The 26,016-nt window shown below is 35.6% G+C and overlaps 1 protein-coding gene across 7 annotated transcripts in view; it reads right to left on the bottom strand.

Moving 5' to 3' along the window:
* Dscam3 (Down syndrome cell adhesion molecule 3) overlaps window positions 1-20,971 on the bottom strand; it is a 319,922-nt gene extending 298,951 nt beyond the window's left edge. For 6 of the 7 annotated variants that reach the window (XR_016323179.1, XR_016323178.1, XM_089727911.1 and 3 more), the window contains exons 1-2: window positions 20,774-20,971; window positions 6,356-6,479 (exon numbers count right to left, since the gene is read on the bottom strand). Coding sequence is in view for 5 of the 7 variants with exons in the window: in XM_089727911.1 (XP_089584037.1) it covers window positions 6,356-6,401 (46 nt within the window). In the remaining 2 variants the exon portion in view is untranslated. The remainder of the gene's footprint in view (window positions 1-6,355; window positions 6,480-20,773) is intronic. The other variant, XM_089727909.1, reaches the window with a different exon arrangement.
* Between the last annotated feature and the right edge of the window lie 5,045 nt (window positions 20,972-26,016).

The raw sequence follows: 26,016 nt of genomic DNA, 5'->3' as shown, positions 1-26,016 counted from the left end.
GAATTTTAATAAACGACCTCAAATTCTCGAAAGGTTTCATTAAACGAAAGACACAAAGTTGCTTCTTGTTTATATGCTAATGCGTTTTGTGTGCAAGTCAAACAGGAATACCGAACATACAATTGGTTTCCTTATGTCCTAGTTCTTTAAGGTTGATTTTCGATTGGAGCAGCATCGATTTGCGTTGAACCTTCCCGGAATTTATTCAAGAGGGCTTTATGTATTGAGGTCATTCCGACGCTGTATTATTTTAATGTTGCAATATTAAGACCACTGCAGGAGTTTATTGTGTTACTTAAACTAAACATTAATTTTACGCCACGTCCTTAATATGAGCGAATTATGTAATGGTTTTCTTTTTGTTGGAAATAGACGGGTAAACTCATTTTATCTGTTGTAAAAATGATTCACGGAGCCTATGCACATATAAATTTATCCCCAATCCCAATTTATGCTTCTATCTACCTACAGACATGAACAAGATTTGCTTACTGGTGGTAGGTCCTCTTGTGAGTCCGCACGGGTAGGTACCACCACCCCGCCTATTTCTGCCGTGAAGCTGTAATGCGTTTGGGTTTGAAGGGTGGGGCAGCCGTTGTAACTATACTTGAGACCTTAGAACTTATATCTCAAGGTAGGCGGCGCATTTACGTTGTAGATGTCTATGGGCTCCAGCGACCACTTAAGACCAGGTGGGCTGTGAGCTCGTCTACACATCTAAGCTATAAATAAAAAAAAAGATGTGTGGTGTCGTGGGACACCGGATAGGAACGAAGTTCCTTATTATAAAAATATTAATTTTAAGTTCTATTCGAGGTATAAAGAAAATAATTATTCGGGTATACATTTTTTATTAAGATTTTTTTGTTGATAAAAATAAATAAAAACTACTTAACAAAGTTATCAACTTTATTTTATTCACAATGATTTATAAAAAATATATAATAATAATATACAAAGAAATAGCTATTTATATGAATAATAATAATAACCGTCATCACGTAGACTATACATAAATAATAAAAAATCTTACGTTACGGACGTTTTTTCCCGGTTAGGGTACCCCTCCGCATCGTCGCATAAGGAACTTCGTTCCAAAAAAAAATTAAACAAAAAAAGGAAGACTGCTAAGCTATGCCGTGCTAAATTTCACTTTGATTTTCATTTAAAATAGCTACTTATTTATAGTTTGTCATGTTTCACAGCTTCCGTTCAACTTCGGCGTCGCAAACCTTCACCCCGCGCTTTGGAATACACGCGAACCTTCCCTAAAGTTCACATGCTACTATTTCTAGGAAAGCTTCCATCGATTTATGTTCAAAGGCAATTTTGACACGATGATCCATTCTGAGCAACTTGTGTCTCCGTCGAAATAATAAAATTATCATTTTATTATAATATTTCCTTAAAATTTATTTTTTATTATTTATTCTATTATATAGTTATGTATTAAACACTGCCTCGCCTGGGAAGACGGCAGGACACGCTCCGAAGAGGTGGGCAACAATCGGCCGGAGCGTTAGGGACCATTGGGTGAGAAACCGGCGAACTATACGGGCATTGTCGAGCAAGACTGCTTTTTGCATTTGGGCCACCACTGACTTTTTGTTGAGACCAAGCCTCTCGAGATGTTTTGAGAGGCTTTTAGGGACCAAACTATTCACCTATACAACTACCGGGATTATTTCTGTAGATACCACCCTCCACATATCGGTCACCTCGTGCGCCAGGTCCAAATATTTGGTCTTTTTATCTGTCTTATTCTTATTCTATTCATTATTAATTCTGTTTAAATATTAGATATGATCATGTTTACTATTGAAATATAGATATTTTAGTTAGATATTGCGTAACCATTGAACGCGCTTACTGTCCACTTGATGCTAAGTGTTACAAGGGCTCGTAGTAATCAAAACGTGAATATAGAATTAAGACATGACGTCTAAGTCGTAATTGGGAACTCTAGCCTGAACTTATAATTGTTCTAATTCAGTAATAATACATATTATAATGATACTACAGAATGAATAAACAAAAAAAAACTTAATTGCGTTTTCTGTTATATAATAAGAAAAGGACATTTAAAGCAATTAATCTCTTTTAAAATGAATATAAAAAAATTTATAGTAAATAGCTATACAAAAAATTACTTTCTTTTTAATCAATGACAGACTAAAGAAAAATCCTTTCTAAAAACTACAGAGTTTTAAATAATAAAAGTTTTTCTTTACATATGTATTTTTTTTATTGCCCTTGTAGGCAGACGAGCACACGGCCCACCTGATGGTGAGTGGTTACCATCACCCATAGACTTCAGCAATGCCAGGGGCAGAGCCAAGCCGGTGCGAAATATATAAATGAGACGAGTTCAAACAATATCATATCTTCTGAACACCATATCGAGTAAGATGCTAATTAATAGCCTTTGCAGCAGGCACTTGAGAAAGACTCAATAGTCAGATAGTAATGTGTGTTTTTTAGATACTAACTCAGGTTATAAGTAATTCTTGCTAACAAAATGTATGGTTTCTTTACTGAAAATAAATATTTAATAATAATAATAAATGGTTATTATACGTCATCGGCATAGTAGCATTTTTGTATGATTTTTTTATTTATTGCTTATATGGAATGACGGGCTCGCAACTCGCCTGGTGTTAAGTGGTTACCGAAACCCATAAACATCTACGATCTAGATGCCCACCTTGAGATATAAGTTCTAAGGTTCAGTATAGTTACAACGGCTGCCCCACCCTTCAAACCGAAACGCACTACTGCTTCACGGTCGAAATAAGCAGGATGGTGGTATTGACCCGTACTGACTCACAAGAGGTCCTACCACTAGTAATTACGCAAATTATAATTTTGCAGATTTGATTTTTACATAATGACACGTATAAAAATATAAGTACTCAGAAATAAGCCTTTGGAAACTTTTCAAATATGATTTAATTGCTATTTAGCGAGAAGGAAAAAAAGCGTATACATTTTCCAGGTAGACAATAAGGTGTGGGCGTGTAAACGGAAAATGAGATTTTATCGCACGCTCTTCAGAAGCTGCGTCATATTAAAACTCATTCCGATGATGCTCTCACAAGAAAAGATTTTATATGAGGTTGTTGTTGTGTATACTTATTATTGTAGAAAAATCTGTCGCGGATCATTTCCCAATTAAATATAAATTGATCTTAAGCTATCAATCAAATGTATTCGTAATCAAATCTTAGTTATGTAGTTTTATTTATTTTTGTTGTTAATGCACTGTCGATTGCACCTATAATTGAGGTGACATCTGCCATGAACTTTGTCAATTGTTCAATGTTTTGTATCGATGATCACTTTGTTGGTGCAACTTAATAAATAAATAAATAAATAAAAATAAATAAATTATAAAAAAAATCACCAAATCGAGCAACACAAGTGACTTAACACCGTGACAAGGACCAATATGTTAAAATGTCTTAATACCATTCAACAAAAGTTCCGTATAGATCTTGAAATTAAAATTAAAATATTGTTTTAATTAAAATTTCGTCAAAGTATTTTTTTAAGGCCTCATATAATGGATATTTAGATCCGGTCGGCTTTGAGTGCAATCTACGCTGAGCTCAAAGGCTCTGAGGTGATTTTTCAAAGCTCGTGCGACGGACTGTCAATTAAAATGTAAATTGCTCTCTGCTTGACAGACGTGTGTGAGAAGCTTTACGTAATTACGGAATGTGCATTTTTTTATGGGCCAGCGATGGCGGACGAAACCTTGAAGACTACATTCGGACATAAATAAATATAAATGTGGGGTTTTCTATTCAGGTTGGGCCATTTTTATTACGTCCTTTTTAATCTATGTAATTAAAATATAAACATCTTACGTCTTCAGAGTCAGACCGCGTCTGCTGCTGTCGCGTCCGGCAAATAAACCCCTCCCACTTAAAAAATAAAACTATGTGTTCAGCATTCATTCGCCGTCTTTCTTACTTGCTAACACGAGATCCGCTATCTCTCTCACTCAGTCATGCGCCATATCTGTCATCCATCCATACCGCTCCGTTCCGTTTCTACATAAGCATTCATATTTATCGTGAAAAGGATCATTGTAAGCCAGCAAGCACCATATACCAAATTCTGCCTGATGGAAGGTTAGGACACCCATAATGCAAATATTGAGAATTCCATTTCATTTTTTGTGGACGGTGGCAAACATTTTCTGATGTATAAGGCTCTAATATTTCTTTAATGTTACGTGAAAACTCGTGTTTATTTTTATTGACAGCCCTAACGAAATTTCATTTATAAAACATAGGTTTATATCTGTAGGTTAGGGTAGCCACACTATTGTGGCTGAGTATGATGTGAATTTCACGCCGAACGCATAATTGAGCAAATCTAAAAGTCAACTGCACTGGAATAAGAATTTAAATCGGGACGTTGGATTGACCTATCGCTACAGAAAGAGGTGGGGCTGTATGAACCGTACATACATACGAGTAAGTTGAACTCACTAGTGTCATAGACGGATGATAGGAAAAAAGAATTGTGCGGCATCTCGAGGTAAATAAAATTGTGCACTTATATTATTTTATTCTTCTTAACCGTTTCACTTTCACTCTGGGAAGGAGCAGATTTGAGGTATCTTACGATGTCCCACCATCTCTCCCTGGTCCCTATCATCTATACTAATATATTATCGCACATACGGTGCTATAAAGTCACTTATGCAGTTTTTGTTAAAACTGAACTGAGTATGAGACAATACATTTTTTAATAGCTATCAGTGAGATGTTTACTTTTACTAATGAATTTTGAAGTTTTAGTTTAAGTAGGTATTATCGTTTTTATTTCTTTAGTCTAGCAGAACTATATATAATAAGATGTTGGATTTTTCAACGTTTCTCCTGAAAAATTACATAATTTTCATAAGTGACGTTAGCGCATCGTATGTGCGATATCTGCAGTAGTTTTACGGATGTTTCGTTATAACTACTGAACTATGCATCCGATTGACTTGAAACTTGGTATCATATAGAAAATACATGTACTTAATGGATAGGCTAATATTTATATGAGTGTTGGACTTCCTAGATCAGTACCAGTGCCAGTGCGGGGGCGTTAATGATGAGAATCTTTGTGGGGGTGAGAAATAATAATATTAATTTTAAATGCCCAGTGAAGCGTAGCTGTACCCAGCTAGTTTATTTATAAAACCTCCCAAATATTTTCATAGTATTTACAATTGAGTGAGTGAGTGAGTGGTTACCACTGCTCAGAGACATTAGCAATATTATGGACAGAGCCAAGCCGCTGTCTAACGCCAAAAAATGAATGCCGAGCTTTATCATTTAAACATTTTCTTGGATTGTTACCGACCGATTCGCGTGTATTTTCTTATTCTTGGTGTCGACTTCTAGATTATAATTTAAAGACTAATAAAAAAATCCTTGAAATACATGGTTGCTTCGCTGCAAAATGTAAGGAATCATCATAAGGAATTAAATAAAATTTGTGAATTTTGCGCTTTTAATTTTTTATTTCGTGGGTATGCCTTCATCATGGAAGCCATTGATAGGGACGTCTTTGTTAAAACTGTGGTGAATCTGACTACATCTGCTGTCTCACCCAATAGGAGATGACGACTTTGGATAAGTCACGTTGAAACCGATTACCAATCTCACCTTAAGCCAAATTATATACAAATATCAAATACGTTCACGAACGTCCACAAAGCTTGCGAAAGCTTATGGTTCGCAGCTTTTAACGAATAACCTAAACCAACAATGACCCGAATTGCGATTACATTTCTGAATGATTCGTCTACGCGTGCATTGAAAACGTAACAGATTACAGTCAGTTTATTTATTATCTGTTTATCCCCAAAGAGGATTCGATTTAAAACAACGGATTAAATTCTACGATGGGTTTCACTGGTATTTTTTTTTTACTGCTTAGATGGGTGGACTAGTTCACAGCACACCTGGTGTTAAGTGTTACTGGGGCCCATAGACATCTGCAACGTAAATGAGCCACCCGACTTGAGATTTAAATTCTAAAGTCCCAGTTACAACGGCTACCCAGCCCTTCAAAACGAAACGCATTACTGCTTCACGGCAGAAATAGGTAGGGTGGTGGTACCTACCCGTACGGACTCACAAGAGGTCCTACAACCAGTAATAATGGTGTTAAAATATTTTGCATTGTTCTTACTTACACTAACTAGAAATACGGATATTTATTTTTGTGCCTACCATCCTAGGTCCTACCATCAGTAAGCCAGTATGCCCGCATAAGGTCATAACAACCCCAAATATGCACACCCTATTAGTGCTTATGGACTAGGGGACACTGATTAAAATGAACTCACCCACGGCGAAGAGGACGATGAGGACTGCCACGGCCCAGGAGCACATCGTGACGTCACTTTTTAGTTTCAACGATCACATGTCTCAATCTTGGCGATCGATACTCAGCTCACATCACAGCAGTTCCTAGAAACAATAAAATCATTATATAAGTAGTTAGTCATAAAAAAAAAAACAAAAAAATTCAATACTTTTTTAAGTAGTTGAGTCTGGCCAAAGGAATAAAAGTATAACAATGTCATCAGTCTTTAATAGCACACCCTTAAGTTAATAGGACGTCTTGAAGCTAGTGAAAATTTAGTTTAAAATTTCGCTATATGGATAAATATTCAAATAACAATGAGGAAAAAAACGAACGTGGTCATCTGGCTCCAAACTAGGAAATAATAAATAATAAGTAGATAAGTAGATACTTAAATAATAAGTAGATACAAGTTAAATTAATAGAAAGTATTTTAATAAGACTATTTTCATTGGATCAATTAAATAAGACATAAGTCTTATTTACTTTGTTACTTAATTTATCTATTACTAGTCCAAAACTTTACCGTGTACTTTCCAAAAGAAAAATTTCATTCTTACACCTTGTGCCGACAATTACGAACGCAAATCGCCATATCGGTTCATCTGTTCTTACATGACACTCAAAAAGGAATACAGATGCTACATAATTAATTTTTTATTAGAGATTTTGCTCTGCTTAATTTTTGATATATTCTCATTGGTATAATGAGACAAATAAAGCTATAATTTAGTTTCGAGTTTAAAATAGTGAGCGTGCAAATGAGTCAAACCCACCGTTTTGATACCAAAAGCCGATTTGATTATTCAATGGCCACTTGAAATTATACTTGCACATTCCTTCTCATCAGCCGTACATAGATATACATCCGTATACATATTGGTATCCGCTATTTTAGTTTCATCTACACATCTTCATTGACAAAAACTATATTATATATTATATAAAAATGAATTGCTGTTAGTCTCGCTAGAGCTCGAGAACGGCTTGACCGATTTGGCTAATTTTGGTCTTGAATTATTCGTAGAAGTCCAGAAAAGGATTAAAAGCTACGAATAAATTATTTATAAACCTCACAGTAGTTTAAAAGGTAAATAACTATGAAAATTCTCGGAATTAAATAAAAATAACAATTTTGTTTTTCCTTTGATGTGTCCCCCCCCCCCGTCGGAGGAATTCCTTTTGTTTGTTTTAAGTTTCATACAAAAGTTTAGGTTTATTGATTGAGGTACTACGAAATCTGCCGGGTCAGCTAGTCTATAATATTTTATGTTACTTTTAAAGCAAATAACAAGGACCTTTCGACATCAAGCAATTGTGTAACAAAGCCGTTCGCTTCCTGGCTACTGAAATTTCTGAGCGCAATTTCAAATTCAAACACCACTATCAGCAATTTAAACTTTTATGTGCAGAGATATTCTTCGGTTCGGATAGAATTTTCCAGAATTTCTACCAGTATTTAATTGTAGATGATTTTTTTTTTCTGATAAAGATAATCTTAATACGAATTAATTCCCTTTGAATATTAAATGAAGACTGAAATTTGGTATACTAAAATAGGCCTATTTTGTTATAATAACATGAAGAGATCCAATCACAGCTAAGCTAGACGACAGTGTATTTACACTTGAGAGTCTTGCTTGTTAAAGCTTGAAAGCTATTAATATCAAATACATATAAGAGTAGATAACAACCAAAGAGTTAAAATTCTCATATAGTATTTTGTGTACAATTAGAAGTGAAAAAGCTTTCAGCAAGGAACGAATTTAATTAAATAGCTTTGTTGCTCAACTATAATCATTCGCTCGATAAGGAAGTTCTTTTCAAAGCATTGAGGTTTATGGCCATAGCGTTAGACCCGCCAGTTCACACTGTGCATTGTCTTTTTTTTATTTTTTTATTGCCTATGTGTGTGGACGAGCTCACAGCCCACCTGGTGTTAAGTGGTTACTGGAACCCATAGACATCTACAATGTAAATGCGCCACACACCTTGAGATATAAGTTCTAAGGTATAATTATATATATATCCCATTTAGGGTATAATTGATCATGAAGATCGACGGTACTAGTCAACTGATTTGATACTTAAGATCTTACTTTGATACTTTGATCTTACTTTGATACTTAATTGATACTTAAGATCGAAGAATTTAAGATGCTTAAAAAATCAAGTACATCTTGAAATTAATGAAATATAAACGAAACATAAATCTTCCATTACCTAAACGAAATAAGACAGGGATTCCCTTCACATTCGCATAAAGTTATGAATGTTCCACTCCATAAATTTCAAAGTCGTAAAACAAGCTAGGAGTAAAATTAAGCCGGGACTCTCTTATCCAGGAAAACTTGATTAGGGCGTAAACAGAAGGAAGGTTATGGCGACTGCTCGGTTATAGACGTTAGGCAGAAGTTTTGCGTTTTCATGATATCCTTGGGCGATAGTTCGAGATTTTTGAAATCACATATGGTTTTTTTCTTTCGATAACATGCAATTTTTTTATAATGCTAATAATTATGTAAAAAGTCATCGTAGTATGATGAATAAGGCGCCCGGTTAATTCGTATCAAACGATGCTACTGGTGCGGTGTTTGAATCTCACAGACACGTACCAAATTTTAATGGAATATGTACGTTCTTAACAAACGCCCACGAATGAATACTACGGTCAAGCAATAATATCTTTTAACGAAAATCAAATCCACAAAAGTTATAATTTGCACAACTGGTAGTGTTAGTACGTCTTGTGATCCCACACCAGTAGGTACCACCACCCCACCTACTTTTATCGTGAAGCAGTAATACATTTCGGTTTGAATAGTAGGATAGCCGTTGTACTGTGAAACTTAGAACTCAAGTCTCTAGGTGAGTGGTGGGAGCATTTGCGCTGTTCTTGTTTATGGGCTCCGGTAACCATTACATAACAATCAGGCGGGCCGTGAGCTCGTCTATCCATCTAACCAAATAAAGGAATAATTTTGTCAATAAAACACGCTTAATGGATTTAATGAAGGAACTAATGAACTAATGAAGATCTATTAGGAAAATAAATGCAATTGAAATTTAAATGCGTTGATGGACTTTATTAAAACGTTCTTCAAGGTTTCAGTAGTCAACGAATATAAAAAGTGCATTTGTGATACCTACTTCATGTTTGCAAAAACTAAAGAAACTTAAAGATACGAACGCCACAACCGCAACGTGTTTGCGATTAGTCTGCAAAAGGCCTTACCCGGCCGTCTCTGCAGCCCAGCCGTTTATCAACGCTCTGACGTTCTTTTAAAAACTCGTCACTAAGATTTATCGGTGCGGGGGGAGCTTTATCCTTGAGAATTTTCATAATTGCTTTGCTCACTGAGAAGTTTTTTACTGTAAACAAGAGACTAAATACAAAAATATACATTCGAATATTTTCTTTATTCATTGAATCCTGTTCTTTTTACCGCTTTATGGGTCATGGTCGATTATATCTATGTATATTTTTAGTTTGTTGGTTTTCAGATATTTACTTAATTTTTCGCCTATGGATCATAGCTGAGTACAATAAATACGATTCGAACAAAAAGAGAAATTAGGTATTTACAGTAAAACTTTTGGGCTACTGGAGGATATTTTACTTGGCAAACAAACAGTGCTGTCAACCTTTATCCTAACTTCCTTATCTTTTAACCTTAATCTTATCTGACCTAACTGACCGCTATATAGGAGTATTTAGCAACTTTAGCCTACAGTTGTCGGCCCAAAAAAGTACATCTAGTTATTCACAATAAGCTTCCAGACGTTTTTGGGTCAGACGGTTAGCGTGGTATGGACATGTGATGCGTAGAGAGAAGATGCATGTGACTAGGAGATGTATGGAAATGGTAGTGCAAGGTAGAAGGGGAAGAAGTCGACCGAAGAAGACATGTATGGAGTGTGTGAATGACGATCTGAGAGAGAGAAGAGTGAGTGTTGAGATGACGGCTGATAGAAGAGAATGGAAGAGAAAAAATAGCTGTGCCGACCCCACCTAGTGGGATAAGGTGGAGAAAAAGAAGAGTCACTATTGAGAGAAAAAACTTGCTATTATTTAAGGGTCGTAACATCCAAACTTGACTACTTATATATTTAAAATGTTTGTTTGTACTAGGTTAAGAGATAAATTGAAATGGTATGATTTTTTATTAAAAAGCCTTCGGCTTAACCTAATATTGAGGGTAAGGGGCATAGTTGGCTCCCGCTTTTTAAAATAACAAATTCAGTTACCATTTGAAAGACTAACCATTATTTGTATTTGTTCGACCAAAAATAATTTCAGAGTTTTATAGGAATAATTAAAAATGTACTAGATGCTTTAAGTTTTGATTATTTTATTATTACTAGAGCTCGTTCTTTAGTTAAGTTAAACAAAACAAAACCTAAAAACGGTTAACAAACAGCGAAGAAAACGGTACTCGGCTGTATTCTCTTTGCCTATATGTATTTAAAGTAGAGGTCCCGCAGTAGTCGAAATTCGACTATAATTAATTGGAATTGTAAGTTTGTACACTATTATGATTCTATTTTACACTTCTATAATCACAAATTTCGCCAAGACTACACTATAAAAATATTAACAAAGACAAACAATATTTAATCTATTCTCAATTTGAAAACAGACGCCAAGAACAAAAGTTTGACAATAAATAGTACCTATGCATGCGTGTGTGCATCAAATACATGGTATGTAGTGTGTGTAATGTTTTGTTTGTGGATTTAATGTATCTTTTATGCATTATTTAAAAAAAATATTAGCATTGTGCACTTCTCCTCTATATCTTCTATAAGTGTGGAAAATTTCATACTCCTCCGTCCGCGCAATTTTCGTAAAAAGGGATACAAAGTTTTTGCTTCACGTATTAATATATAGATAAAAAACCGATAACAGAATCGGAGATTGAGAATCGATAAATACAATGTATTAACGTCTGTAGCTTACCTCTAACTGAAACTCTACTCAATGGCACTGATTACAAAAACCATTTTTGCTATTCATGGATAAATACATTAACATGATTTGAATAAATACATCACAACATTTACATAGTCACTTGAGCCGGGAAATCAGAATCTCAATTTTATTGTACACTGCTTCTCAGCCGAACTACGTAAATTGGTGCTACCAAAAAGGTGAGTTCAAAATACCCTCTTGAACCAGTTAAATTAGTTGTTATCTTTGAAAACGAAAGCTCTGCTTTGAAAAACCTCGAAAACTTTTGGTCACGGATTTTAATTAATAGATCTATCTACTCTACTATATACCACCGCTTGCTTCAAGCTGATCGCGTGCACCGAAGAAACTACCGGTCCTAATTACGGATGTATCAGGCGTCCAACATAAATCTTGGCAGGTTCATTGGTTAGCTTGAATACACAATGGAGGCTTCGCCGCTAATTAGAGGTCCGAATATTCTATGGGGCTGAGTGATTTGTGCCTTCCTTGGGTACGATTTGTAAGTTATCCGAACAGCAGATAGAGTCTATTGAGTTCAACTGTCGCTTGGATAGGTTTTTTTAATTACCATAAATTTTGGGCGAATAGGGGTTAGGGGTAGAATGGGGACAAATCTGGGATTTTCTGTGCGGCCTTAGTACTTAGTACGTTTATTATTAAACCATGAATAAAACAGCATTAAAATTTATAACCGGCTCTCTTATCACTAATAGATATAATTTTCAACCAAAGCTGAGATAAAACGTTCATGACAAGAAAACATGTTGATTTGATTTTGAATATTGGGCTGTTGGCTCAATATCCATACCAACTCATCTAAAGTACAAAATTGAATATTTGTGGCTTTGTTTGTTCCTGTCTTAGACGTTCACGCGCCTTTTATTAGATTGAGTTGAAACTTTGTACCGATCTTTTTACGGTTTATTTCTTTTTTTTCTTTCTAAATAGAAAAACAAAGAAATTTGAATTGTTTACTTCCAATTTACACAGATTTATAGAACAAATAGCCAATTAAGATTTCACTTGTAATTTAAAATAGAAATATAACAGAGTTTTTCTAGCTTCATGTTTCAGAAGCTGAAATATAATATCTCAGAAAATATTTAGTTTTAATAATAAAGATTTTTTGTTCGCGAAACATATAAATTATTTGAAATAATCTGTTAGAACTATTAGAGGTACTAGCAATAAATCTATTCTCATTTTAATTGGCTCTACAAAGAGTGTTGGTGAAGGTTTTTGTTGTACATAATACATATAGATATGTAAGTGTATTTTATGCTTGGAGCGTTTGCTGGAAGGACGCCTAACCGGAAGATAAGGTAAGCTTATAAAATCGAACTATGAAATTCAAAGTTAATCAACAATCAAAAGAAAACTATTTTGTCTATTATAAAAAAAGAAAAAAAAAGTTATTTATGCGTTACTAACAAAGCAATAAAATAAGAATATCAAATAAAAAATTCAATAGAATAGATATAATCTATCTTATACACGAAATTCCAACTCAACCCCTTCCTTTTTTTATTTTTTATTTTTCGTGTTTTCTTAATAATCTTATTTTTTATTGCTGTGGTTTATTTAGTTGTTTGTTGTAGACCAGTAAACGAGCTCATGGCCCACCTGGTGTTAAGGGGTTATTGGAGCCCATAGACGTGACAACATCAATGCTTTCACACACCATCAGATAAGAAGCCTAAATCTCTATTATATTGTTTGTTTAATATACTCTAAATACTTCTTACATTTTTTCCTGTTGTATTTGTTATATTACTTTGTAACAAACATGGAAAAGAAGTACAATGTAATCCTAGTTCCAAACAGACGAAGACCCTAAGCCCTGTGACGTATTACAGTAAACAAAGTACAAATTGAAACAGTCCCAATCATTTATGTCGTAACAAAAAAAAGAACCTAAGTTCAACGGACGGGTAGAATTGGAGAGAACCCAGACGCTATGAAAAAAATACCCTTTTTTTCTTTTTCGCGTCAATCCCTTCGGAATGTCGCCTATTTGTCTAGCCTGGACTCCTGCCAAATTCTACTTGCAAAAACAAAAGCCTTGCCACTTCAGAATTAAGGTCGACATTCGTTTGACTGTTTGAAATCGGCAATTGGCGAACCCCAGACAGGTCTACCACTTGTGAGCTGCGGGGATCAATTATGCATTCGCTAACAAGAGCTGGGCTTAAATAATAAAGGCGACTGCTTGAATCGGGGATAGTTTGATGGGTCTAATTATTTACGGCCGTGATTTGAAAGGACAGAGGCAATATACTGCCGAGAGAGAAATAAATATTGCCCATTGGTTTCAAAATTTGACATTTCTCATTTCAAACTTTCATTGTAACACCTTAATAATGAAATAAGGATTAACTCAATTTCACAGTTTAAGTTACTTTTATGAATAAACAAGACCCGATCTGATTTTGCATATTTTTTTCTGTTTTAACCGAATTTACGGATAGATATAATTACGACTATAAACTATTCATTTATATTTTGAAATGAGACTCTATGTATCACGATATTCGTATACCAACGAACAGGATTTTAATAATGCCTTACCACGAGAACTGTCCAGAATACGGTTTACCTAATATTACTGCTACTTAATACTTTCAAATACAAATGGTTGAAAATTATAAAATTATAAAAGCAAGATTAAAACGGAACAGTAATTTATAATTATCATAACAAGAACATTTTGACAATGTGTTCATAATTGTATTCTAAAATAATCGCGATCACTGTTTCAGATTATTTCTGTGTTAGGGTCATTGAAATGTATTACATGTATTTTGACCTCATTCGTTAATGTGGGTGGGGCTATTCATAAGGGTTATGCACACTGTCAAGATAATCTATTTTATATTATTTGTCAATTTTTTTATTGCTTGAATGGCTTAATCACACGTAAACTTACAATCTGTATATAAATGCCACTACCCACCTTGAGACATGGGTTTTAAGGTCTCAGTTCAATACAACGGCTACCCCACCCTTCAAACCGAAACGCATTACTGCTTCACGGCAAAAATAGGCGGGGTGGTAGTACCTACCCGTGCGGACTCACAAGACGTCTTACTGCCAGTAATTACGCAAATTATAATTTTGTGGGTTTGATTTTTACTACACGACTTTCTTCTAGCACTATGGAAGCCAATCGTGAACATTTGTTAAGTACGTATTTCTTTAGAAAAATTGGTACCTGCCTATGAGATTCGAACACCGATGCATCGCTAGAGACTAATGCACTGGATGTCTTATTCTTTAGGCCACGACGACTTCATAGGAACCAGAGACTCATAAGTCATTCTTAAAACGAAGCTTGTGGAGATTACTTTACGGTAGACAGCAGGTTAACTCTGCCCGTGGCATTGTTGACGTCCATCGGCGACGGTAATCACTCACCATCAGATGGACCGTATGTCCATCTGCCTACAAGCGCAATAGAAAATACATGTAACAAACTTGTTTATCAAATATTTTCCCGATGTGGGAATCGAACCTACGACCATCGGGTCCAGCGGTCAGGGGCAATAATTACTATACCACTGAGACAGCCAGGGTTACTATACTGAGCTCCTACCGCGGACACTATGTATGAAGTTCGCCTCTACCCGAAAAAAAAGTATTACTATTCGCTATACCACCAGTAAAATCGTTCCAATAATCATACAGTTAGGGCTGTCCCATTTCGAATTGTAACTCAGAACACGAAGAGATTCGCGACCTTAACGCAAATGAAATTATGAATATCGGAACGGGCACGACAGAATTAAATTATGCCTATCCCAAGCCTGTGAATACTCGATATATTATTTAAAAAAATGATAATGCGATTTTTGGAGTAATGGTACTTAATAATGTTTTTAAAATTGGATTTCTTCAGTCTAATAAATTGTATTAGATCGTAGACAGGGACGCGACATGAAGTTGTCGAAATTTGTTTTAATACTATGAGCTTTTTGTGTGAGTTCGATTTATTTGAATTGACGGATGGAAAATCGGTAAGTACATAACAGTCACGTACTATTGAATTCTGCATTTCTCTACTGGTCTCCTTACTTATTCATATCTTTTCACATATGCATTTCAATAACACAAAGAGAGAGAAATTGTAAAACATAAACTTTATAAAAATATAAAATAATTTCAGTGACTTATACTAATATTTTAATGCAAAAGCTTGTGAGGATGAATCGATGTTTTTTTATTATTACATGTAAAATCTAGTGGACGGATTTTGATAAAAATTCACAATGTAATAAGCTTATAAGTCAGAATAGTACCAAGGCTACAATATAGTATGATCAATGAACGATAGATAGCGCTTGAGTAGTTTCTAAAAATTTATGTGTGTATAACAATATGCCCAGCAAAATGTAGACCGGGTTTTACTAGTACATACATATAATATACACGAAAGTAAGTAAAAAAAAATTAAATAAAAGTAATAACGTAACAAGTTTGAGGCTTTCAATTTTTTGAGGTCCATTTATGATTGCACAAAGCCCGTGGCCTAAATTTTTTTGTAAAGGAGGCCAAAGTTGGATCTTTTTTATAATCTTAATATAACTAGTGATTTCGTTCCCTTAGATTGTGAAACAAAAATGTCGTAAACGATAGAAGACAATATTCATAAATAAAAGCCGACGTTTTCTAAAATAAACATGAGAAAATAATGAATTTAATAATATTTAATTCGTGCATTTCGTCGTAGGCACGATAGCGTAGCACACTGCTACGTCGTATACGTTCTACGAGCTACGATAATTGCAAAGCTTAGTGAAACGTATATTTTAATTTGCGTAATGCTTAATGCAGTATATACAATATAAACGTTTTCAGCGAAATTAAATGTTTCACATGAAATTATGTTGTGTTGGATTCCCGGGTACCCGTAGCGAGTGAATCGACTATACCACCGGTGATTTAAAACATCTCGTTTTTTCTAAAAAAATATTATTTAAAATGTTTTCACAAATGACTTACGCGGTAGGCAGCGGTATAGCTATACCCCTAGAACTATTGACTTCCGTGAACCACGCAATGATAAAGGCGACGAAATGAATGAAAAAAACATTAACACAAAAACTTACCTTGCAAATGTCATTAGCGGAATTTAGGCCTTACCGGATCTCTCCTAGTCTATGACAGCTACCGTCACAGAGTAAATAAAATTTTCAATTACTTAAAAAAAATCAACATTGTTGTAGTTGTGCGTAATTTGTTTCGTCGCAACAATATAATCGTATCAAATTTATTCCGATGCATACATCAAAGTGAAAATTAATTTATATCATAGACCGTATTTATATTCAGAATTCAGTAGGGATGGATTGTAAGCCCGCATCTACGTATTTCTGCCGCGAAGGAATAAAGCTTTTTTGGTATGCACGGTGAGACGGCCGTTTTACTTTACAAAGTGCTCATGTCTCGAGGTGGAAGGCGGCATTCACAATTTTGAATGAGTTTTGGTAGCCACTAAGCACTAGATGGGAGTGGGTTCATTCACCCGTCTATAGATTAAAATACTGTTAATATAAATATTTTAGTTTTCTTCGGATTCCCGCTCTTATGCATTTTGTGTTAACCTACTGGTGGTAGGATCTCTTGTCCGCACGGGTAGGTGCCACCATCCCGCCTATTTCTGCCGTGAAGCAGTAATGCGTTTCGGTTTGAAAGGTGGGGCACCCGTTGTAACTATATTGAGACCTTAGAATTTATATCTCAAGGTGGGTGGCGTATTTACGTTGTAGATGTCGTAGAGAGAAAAAAAGTTGTAGATGTTGTAGAGAGAAAAAAAATGTGTGGTGTCGTGGGACACCGGATAGAAAAGAAGTTCCTTATTATAAAAATATTAATTTTAAGTTCTATTTGAGGTATAAAGAAACTAAAACTGGAGGTTTCACAACAACTCACGGTCATCTGGTAACGTGCGAAATTATTGTGGTACACTTCATTCACGGTTGCTTTCATAAGAGTTAGTGTATTGCGCAAACGAACGCTCTGAGATCGCGGTCAATAAATGATAAAAAAAATATAATATGTTATTTTTGTACGTTATTACAAAGTTAAGTCGTACCTCTAAAATAAAAATAAAAAACTAAATAAAAATCTTACGTTACGGACGTTTTTTCCCCGTTAGGGTACCTCTCCACATCGTCTCATAAGGAACTTTGTTCCAATAAATACATACGGTATATTCTCAAATGTTTATCTTGAAAATTTATGATAGAGTTAAAATTGTTCCATCGCGTAATGTGAACCGCCCTACAATCCGTGGGAGCATACAGGTGAGATAATCTATAGTTTGGTATCCTCAAAAATAGGCATACAATAGAGAAAGGATTCACTTTTGTTACACGTAAAGGGATGTTGTAACACGATCTGTTCTAAGAGATGAGTCTTTATACATATTTCTGGGAATCCGTTGTGATGTTTCGTAATCATAAGTAACACGATAGGGCAGATGATGAAATACCTTCTTTATTACGTTCGACGTGAGCGATAATTTATGAGAGAGATTATTATTTAGAAATCTGAAGAAAATTAAATGTTTTCTAATTTAAAACCGTTTTTGTTAATTTGTTTATTCTTAAGGTGATAATGAAACTGTCAACAGGATACTCAGAAAATACACAATTATACCATTGTATTTTATCAAACTAGTTTAATCAAAATAATTTAGTAAAAAATTTAACAAAAGCTGACTTCAAATAGAAACAACAAAATATTCCAAAACAAATTAATATACACTAAAAACAATAATCATCGGAATCGGTTGACGTGATATTGAGTTATTCATCTATTTGTTGCGCACGTACTTAATGCAAATTTAAGAGTTATATGGTTTTCTCATGCATACTATTATCAGAACTGGACTAAATTGAAATGGGACCACACGGGAAGCGTCAGCTTTCTAATAAAAAAAGAATCATCAAAATCGATTCACCCAGTCAAAAGTTATGAGGTAACAAACATAAAAAAAACATACAGTGGAATTGAGAAACTCTTCTTCTTTGAAGTCGGTTAAATACAAAACTACCCAGAATATAAAATGAAAAATAATTAAATAATTAACACAATTACGGCACGTAGGTAAAATATAGTTAAATTATTTAATTTATAATTCAGTTTTGTTAAAGAAAAGCAGTTGAAAGCAATTTCTAAAGCTCACTCGTTAGCTTGAAAGTCTCCTTGTGTAACAACCGTAATTACGAAGCATAATAATTTGAGCTTTACACGAGGATGGTGACGTAATTAAAGTGAATTTAGAGTTTTCCTCGCGTTTCCTTTTGACACAAAATATGTGACAAATAAAAAAGCACTCATTATTTTAAATGAAATACGTATATTTTCCTTTAACGTTAGAAATGCAAGTAATCTCTTGTAAGATACATATCTATATATTATTACGTGAAGCAAAAACTTTGTATCCCTTTTTACGAAAATTGCGCGGACGGAGGATTATGAAATTTTCCACACTTATAGAGAATATAGAAAAGAAGTACAAAATGTTAATTTTTTTTTTTAAATAATGCATAAAAGGAAATCAATAAAGAAAACATTACACACACTACATACCATGTATTTGACGCACACACGCATGCATACTATTTATTGTCAAACTTTTGTTCTTGACATCTGCTGTCAAATTGAGAATAGATTAAATATTGTTTGTCTTTGTTAATATTTTTTATAGTGTAGTCTTGGCGAAATTTGTGATTATAGAAGTATAAAATACAATCATAATAGTGTACAAACTTACAATTCCAATTAATTATAGTCGAATTTCGACTACTGCGGGACCTCTACTAAAAATAAACGTATTAAGTTAATCATTTTAGTATTGCGATTAATAAAAAAAAACAAAAAAACAACTGACAATAAGTTAGCGGTCTATTTGATGTTTAGTGTTAACTGGAAGTTATAGACGTATGCATGTTCCCTTGCCGTCATTAAAATATAAATTGATGTATCAATAATTGTTCCCAACTTTCAAAGCAGATCGAATGATTACTTTACGGCCTAAATAAGCAGAATGGCATCCAATTATCCGAGGTTGCAATCCTAATCTCCATAGATTTCGATCATCAGGTATCTTTGATTGAATTTCAACACTCAGGCAGCTTAATAGGTTTTTATTTGTTACTAGCTGAGCCGGCAGACTTCGTAGTACCTCAATCGATAAATAAAAGACCTAAACTTTTATATAAAATAAATTTAAAACAAACAAAAGGAGTCCTTCCGACGGGGGATTTTTATTTAGTTCCGAGCATTTTCATATTTATCTACCTTTTAAACCTTCTCTGGACTTTTACAAATAATTCAAGGCCAAAATTAGCCAAATCGGTTCAGCCGTTCTCGAGTTTTAGCGAGACTAACGAACAGCAATTCATTTTTATATATAGAGATTTCATAGATGTATAAGCGATCTTATAACCCACCTGATATAAGGTGGTTAACGAAGCGCATATTCAACGCGAATCCTCTCTGCCGTTTTGAGAAATTAGGTGCGGTGAGAAGTCATGTGTTCCAGTTTGAAGAGTGGGATAAACTGACTATAAAACTGAGACTTAGGCATGTCTCAAGATGAGTGATGACGTTTACGCGGTAATGATAATCGGCTCCGGTAACATCTTAACAACTTAAGCTCCGGTAACAACTTAAGTTCAAATGAGCCGTGACTTAGCTCACAAATATATTCTAAATATTTTATTAAGTGTGTACTTCTGATTACTTCAGATGTCAATATAATTTGACACAAACTTTCGGTATATGTATAGTAATTCTATAAGCAGTAAAAGATATTTTACAATTAATATAATATTGTCATGGACCAAAACAAAAACGTATACAAAAAAAGAGCTTTTTCTTGAAACACATTAAAGCACCGCACTATTTATTATTCCTAAGTAGAAAAGTAAGGAAAAAGAAAAAATTTAAGAACGAAAAAAAGTGATCTAAATTTCCACAAAGAAATAAAAACCAGCTGTAACAGAAGCGAGATCAAAGATGTTATTAGCATTCGTAAACTTAATGGAAGATTGTACGATGCTGGAGACGAGATGAAATTACAGCATAATTTTATCTCCAGCCATGTAGATTTGCAAACATAAAAAAAAAATCAACAACTGTTCCCATAGATGAATTCGAGTCTAACTATACTGAATCGAAGACTGAAAAAACGTTTAGCTGTATTTACACTAACCAGTTTTTAAATTTAGCTCAATTTTAATTGCATTTTTATCGTATTTTATAATTTATTTAAAAGGGTAACAATGTTCTTGGTCTATTTTTGCATACATAAGATTGTTATTTGTTTATAGAGGTGATAAAAAGTTTGATTATATCTTTCCGAATTAATTTTCAACTAAACATTTACGATTATCATCCATAAAAATTTGCACTAACCTGCCAAATTTCAAAATGCACGAGCCGCATAACCTAAAAGGTATGTTAATTAGAAGATCACTCTAAGATTCTTTAACCCGGCAATCCACCGGTAGCAGTCTTACTTTACTCTCGCACAGCCTGCGTTTTGTATAGGCCGGAGTGAGACGGATGCTTTTGTGGATTCCGGCCACGGGTACACGCGTTGGCGGCACGCTTGTTACTGAATCTCTGCTCCCGCGAAGCCAGGTCAGGTCACTACAGCCGTGTTCATATCGAAGATTTTCCTTGTAAATGTTTAAAAGCCCCAATTTGGGCGCTGACGCTCGGATTCGTTTACACCTTTTTTTGTTTAACTAACAATTTAGTTACGCACGTGCAAATTTTGTGATCCCGAAGTTTTAATCACGAAGGGTCGGCTATTCTCAAAGGTTCCTCGACATATTTTTTTGTGCGCGCAAAAAAGAAACGATAATTTTTTAAATCACAAAATCTTGTGTTTGTGAAAAGGAAAGTTGTTTATTTTTTAATGAGAAATGTGACCCTGCCTTCAAAAATAATTTTAACAAATTATGAGCATTCTTTTCGTGACGTCAACATGTCGATCAAATAATAGAACACAATCAGCTATCCCAATTAACCCTCGCTTGAACACAGCGAACGTGAATAACGAAATGAACAATTCGCGAATCGACGTCAATCAACCCAATAATAACCTGCAGTCGCTGCATGCAAACTACATGAGATCCCATTATGAACGCTGACTTTATCAAAGCCTTTTAATCTGCAGAGAGCATTCGGAATTAAACAAACAATACATTGTACTCGATCAGGCAACAGTATGAACGGGACTTTACTCAGCATCCAACGTGAACAAACACACAAGAGCACCAACAAATACATACATACTCGCAGAAAATTTGATACATTTAGCTCAAAGTGTGCGTGAAACATGTACACGATTTTACGCTTGTGTGTGTTATGCTGCAAATGGCCGCCGTTGCTTGTACGCATGCGCATAAAAAAAATTCATGATTTTAGAGATTTGAGCGATTTTTAACTTAATAACTATAGAGATAAGGTATCCTAGTTCTGTTTGATAGGTAGCAGATTAATTTGCAGTAAGCACCGCGAGTTTTTGAAGTCAGGACTTGAGGAAGGTAAAGGACACTTCTAGACGCTGAAGGGAGTGTGTGGAGAATTATAACAGGGATGTATTATGAAAGATGGAAATGCATAATTTAAAGAAACTTATAATTTTGCCTACGTACTGACAGTTACCTCAATATGTTCTCAACTTTCACCAAACGTATAGGCAAGTCCATGAGACAAAACTTCGAAGACTTTCCTGAAATCTGCCTGAAATAACAATTATGTCATCTATGCAGAGTGCAAGAGATCAATTTTGCCACATACCTCCAGGTTCTCATGCAAACATGAAAATAAGAAACGACACAGCTATCCTTCGATAATATCAGGGGTGATCTTTAAGGTCAACAAAAAGTCCTATGCTGATGTAAGATAACTAATAATGTGTCCTAGACATATAAGAATCAAAGTACCAATATCAAACATGGTGAGCTCTATGGATCGGGATTAGGGATTGTAAAATTAACAAAATCATGATCGCATACGATTTTGTGTTACTTAAATTAAATTATTAAGAGATCTACTTTTCGACAGGACGATGATGCAAAGCTACTTTATCATCATTAGTTCATAGCCATCGATCAATTTATAGCTTACTGAATCCAAACACTTGATTTAATAATGAAAAATAAATTATTTAAAAATAGAAACCGAGAATTAGATCAGAAATTAGGTGGTTGGTTGGTTGCAGTATAAGAACTATACAGGGTTTAATGGGGAATTTGTAACTTAAAGAGCTATAACTAGGGTTAAATACAACAAAAGTGTTATTTTTACTGCGAATCTAAGAGAAAACCGTTATACAACTCAATTGCGACTTAAATCTCGGGCCTTATAGGTTGATTGCGATACTAATATCGTAAAAGACAAAACCTATCCTCGGTTTCTTTGCCAATCGTTCTCATTGTGAAGCTGTATTAAGATCGGTGATATATAACTATTTCAAAGCGCCTTTAAAAGCCTATTGGATTAAAAATAATTTGTGATTTAGATGATGCTTCCTTTGATCACATTAGCCTATTAGATGTTGTCTGCCTAAAAATAACAAATTATTATCATTAATGTCAAATGGGATGCCCAAAGGACCTAAGGTGTTTTAATTAATTGATTCGTTCCTAATTCCGACCGGTCTCAAACATATATGTTTGACGTTGAACACGCATCGTAATGAAAAGCGACCCTCTAGTTCCGGACACTTTTATTGCGATCCCTTTGTTTAAAATAAACTGAGTTCGCGTAATACGCGCACACGGAAATATACCTATACTTTTTGTTCGTTTTATAATGTAAAAACAGTTTCTTTTTTTTAAAGGATGAGTGAGTCTTAAGTGGACTTTTTAAAGTTTAAAATCATTTAGTTTTTATTGGCTATCATGAACATTTTTGCATCTTTCATGTCGGCTTAAAATATCACCAATCCATCAGTTCCGTAGGTATTAGATGACCGAGCGATTCACTGGAGAATAATCAGCAATATTATATGAGTATAATTCCTGCGTATTGCGATCGAAAAGCGACATTTACTGGTGGTAAGTTGATTTGTGTGCCCGCACGAATAGATACAACCATCTTGCTTATTTCTATCGTGAAGCCATCATGCATTCTAGTTTAAAGGACCATAGAGCCTTTGTACAATAAGTTTGTGGCTACGATCTCATGTTTCAAGGTGAATGACATTCACTCATTGTACACCAGGTGAGCTGTTGACCTCAGCCAAAGAAATGCATATATTATATAACACGAAACTAATTAGGTTATTTGTTAATGGACTTTGCGCGTGATTTTGGAGATTAGTTGAGAACTTTACAGTTGTTTGTTGATACTTAAAGGAAAATATTTTTTGGGCATGGGCCCGAACCTCATACGGGGAACCTCATACGTGGGATTCAACGGTCTGGAGAGGTTGGGGCAGACCACGGACCCAAGGATGTTTTTAGGGCCATGTCTACCCAAGGACTCCCGTAGCACTCTCTAACCCGATAACCGACTGCCGCCTCCGCCGAACCCAGACAGATTGCTGCAGTCAATACCACAACCAAACTCGTGGCGCCACCTTTAGGACACTCAGCCGACGAGTCATCGAAGCGATAGTCAATACTCTACGACGTCCCTAGGCGGTGCCGCTGGTGTCTCGGACACCCCGCTGGACAAGAACCAGACTTAAAGAAAACCTGCCTTTAAAAACTTTAATAAGTGATCTAAGATAATTTAAGGTGAACCTATAATTTTCAATGTACCATCACATCATTCACCGTCAAAACAGAGACTATCGACCCTCCCTGATACTACTGCGCCCGTCCATAGTACGTTTGAAGTACTTTTTAACCAAGTTCCAGAAATGGATTTCCGGAATGAGTTCCCCTCGTGATGTTTCAGATCTTGAAATATGACTTCAAATAATTTCTAGCCGGCGAGTAGCAGCCCAGATCTGTCTCAGGCGTTACTATTTTCCATGAGCATCAATAATCACTAACCTTATGTTGGACGATATGTTCAACTAGCCTCTGATTCGCTCATCACCAAATTAAGCGCGTGAGAGTTATTAATTAGTAAAACCTTTTTTTTTTTTTTTTTTTTTTATTGCCCTTGTAGGCAGACGAGCATACGGCCCACCTGATGGTGAGTGGTTACCGTCGCCCATGGACTTCAGCAATGCCAGGGGCAGAGCCAAGCCGCTGCCTATCGCTGCCAAACCTGCACTATGTTGCTATTTTAATGTTTATGATTCTCTAATGTGTATTATAGTTATGTTTATTTTGTCTAATACAACACTGTCTAGTAGTAAGATACCTATGTATTTACTACAACAATTCAGGTATATCAAGGATATTCTCAAATTACTAAAATAAAATTACTAGCCTCGTCCTAATGAACAAAATTTCTAGGTTCACCTGCCCGGTCAAACAAGATTCACTGATATTTGCATCCTCACATAATTCGATAAAGACCGTACTCCATAGGGTGTTCAGAGATTGTTTCGGTATAGGAAACGATAATAAATATCATACTGCATCGCCTTAATAAAATAAAATAAAACACTTCAAATCAAAAATGCACACTAGTTTTCTGAAGCCGCAATGTAACGCAAAGACGCTCTCGGAACAGCCGCGATTTCGTTCACCCCGCATTTAAATGTCTTTAAATTGTATTTCATTGCGTGCAATAAATTAGTAAAACATTTTTTTAGGAACAAAGTTCCTTATGGGACGATGCGGAGGGGTACCCTAACCGGGAAAAACGTTCGTAACGTAATATTTTTTTCTATTTAGTTTATTATCAATAGATGTCACTGCACGTAAATTCAACAATTCCTGAATCGCGGTGACGAGATGTTACACAGTTGATAGAGGTTTTCCCCAAGGCGAGACTACTCCATTGCATTCCGATAGAGGCACCCGTCACGTGCGGACGTGCTCATCGACCACTCGATCGCCCGGTCTTTGTTCGCCCGGCTTTTGTTAGCCCGGCCATTGTTCGCGCGGCCTGTGTTCGTGATTCATCTGCCGACCAAGTGTGTTTCCTGGAAGCTTTTATTTGTTTTGTTTTAGTTATTTTTGTGTTCGTGGAACATTTGCCGACAAAGTGTTTTCCTGCAAGTATTTATTTGTTTTGTTTCTTTTTGTAATTTCTGTTTTGTTGTGCTTTTTCTTTGTCCTGTAGTAATCGCGCCGCATTGCCACCTGTGTTCAATAGAACCGCTCAGGTCCGAGAAGTTGGGGCCTCGCCGCAAGGCGAGTGTTTTCAAGACCCGGGGCCGCCCCACCTGGGTACTCAGCGATCATGGACGCTGTATTCGCGGAATTCCTCCGACTTCGCCACCCACAGCTCGCCTCAGAGTTTCTGGCCTTCAAGGCCAATCACACTGCGAGCCCTCTCGAGGACTCCGCCGCGCTCGCTGCTCCTGCGTCGCCTGTACCTGCGTGCAAAGCTTCTGCATTGAGCACCGCAGCCTCTGTCGTGCCTGCCGCTCCCGTGTTGCCTATACTGGCGAGTAAAGCTGCTGCGTCGTCCGCCGTGACCATCGTTTCAGCTGAGCGATCATCCGCAGCCTCCGTCGCGCCCTCTAAAACACCTACACTTGCTCGTAGGTCGCCTGCACCCGCCTCCTCGTGCTC

Source organism: Bombyx mandarina, chromosome 05 (assembly GCF_030267445.1).
Source record: "Bombyx mandarina strain Sakado chromosome 05, ASM3026744v2".
NCBI classification, from domain to species: Eukaryota; Metazoa; Arthropoda; class Insecta; order Lepidoptera; family Bombycidae; genus Bombyx; species Bombyx mandarina.
Note: the sequence above shows the minus strand (reverse complement) of the source record. Positions and strands in the feature narration are given on the sequence as shown.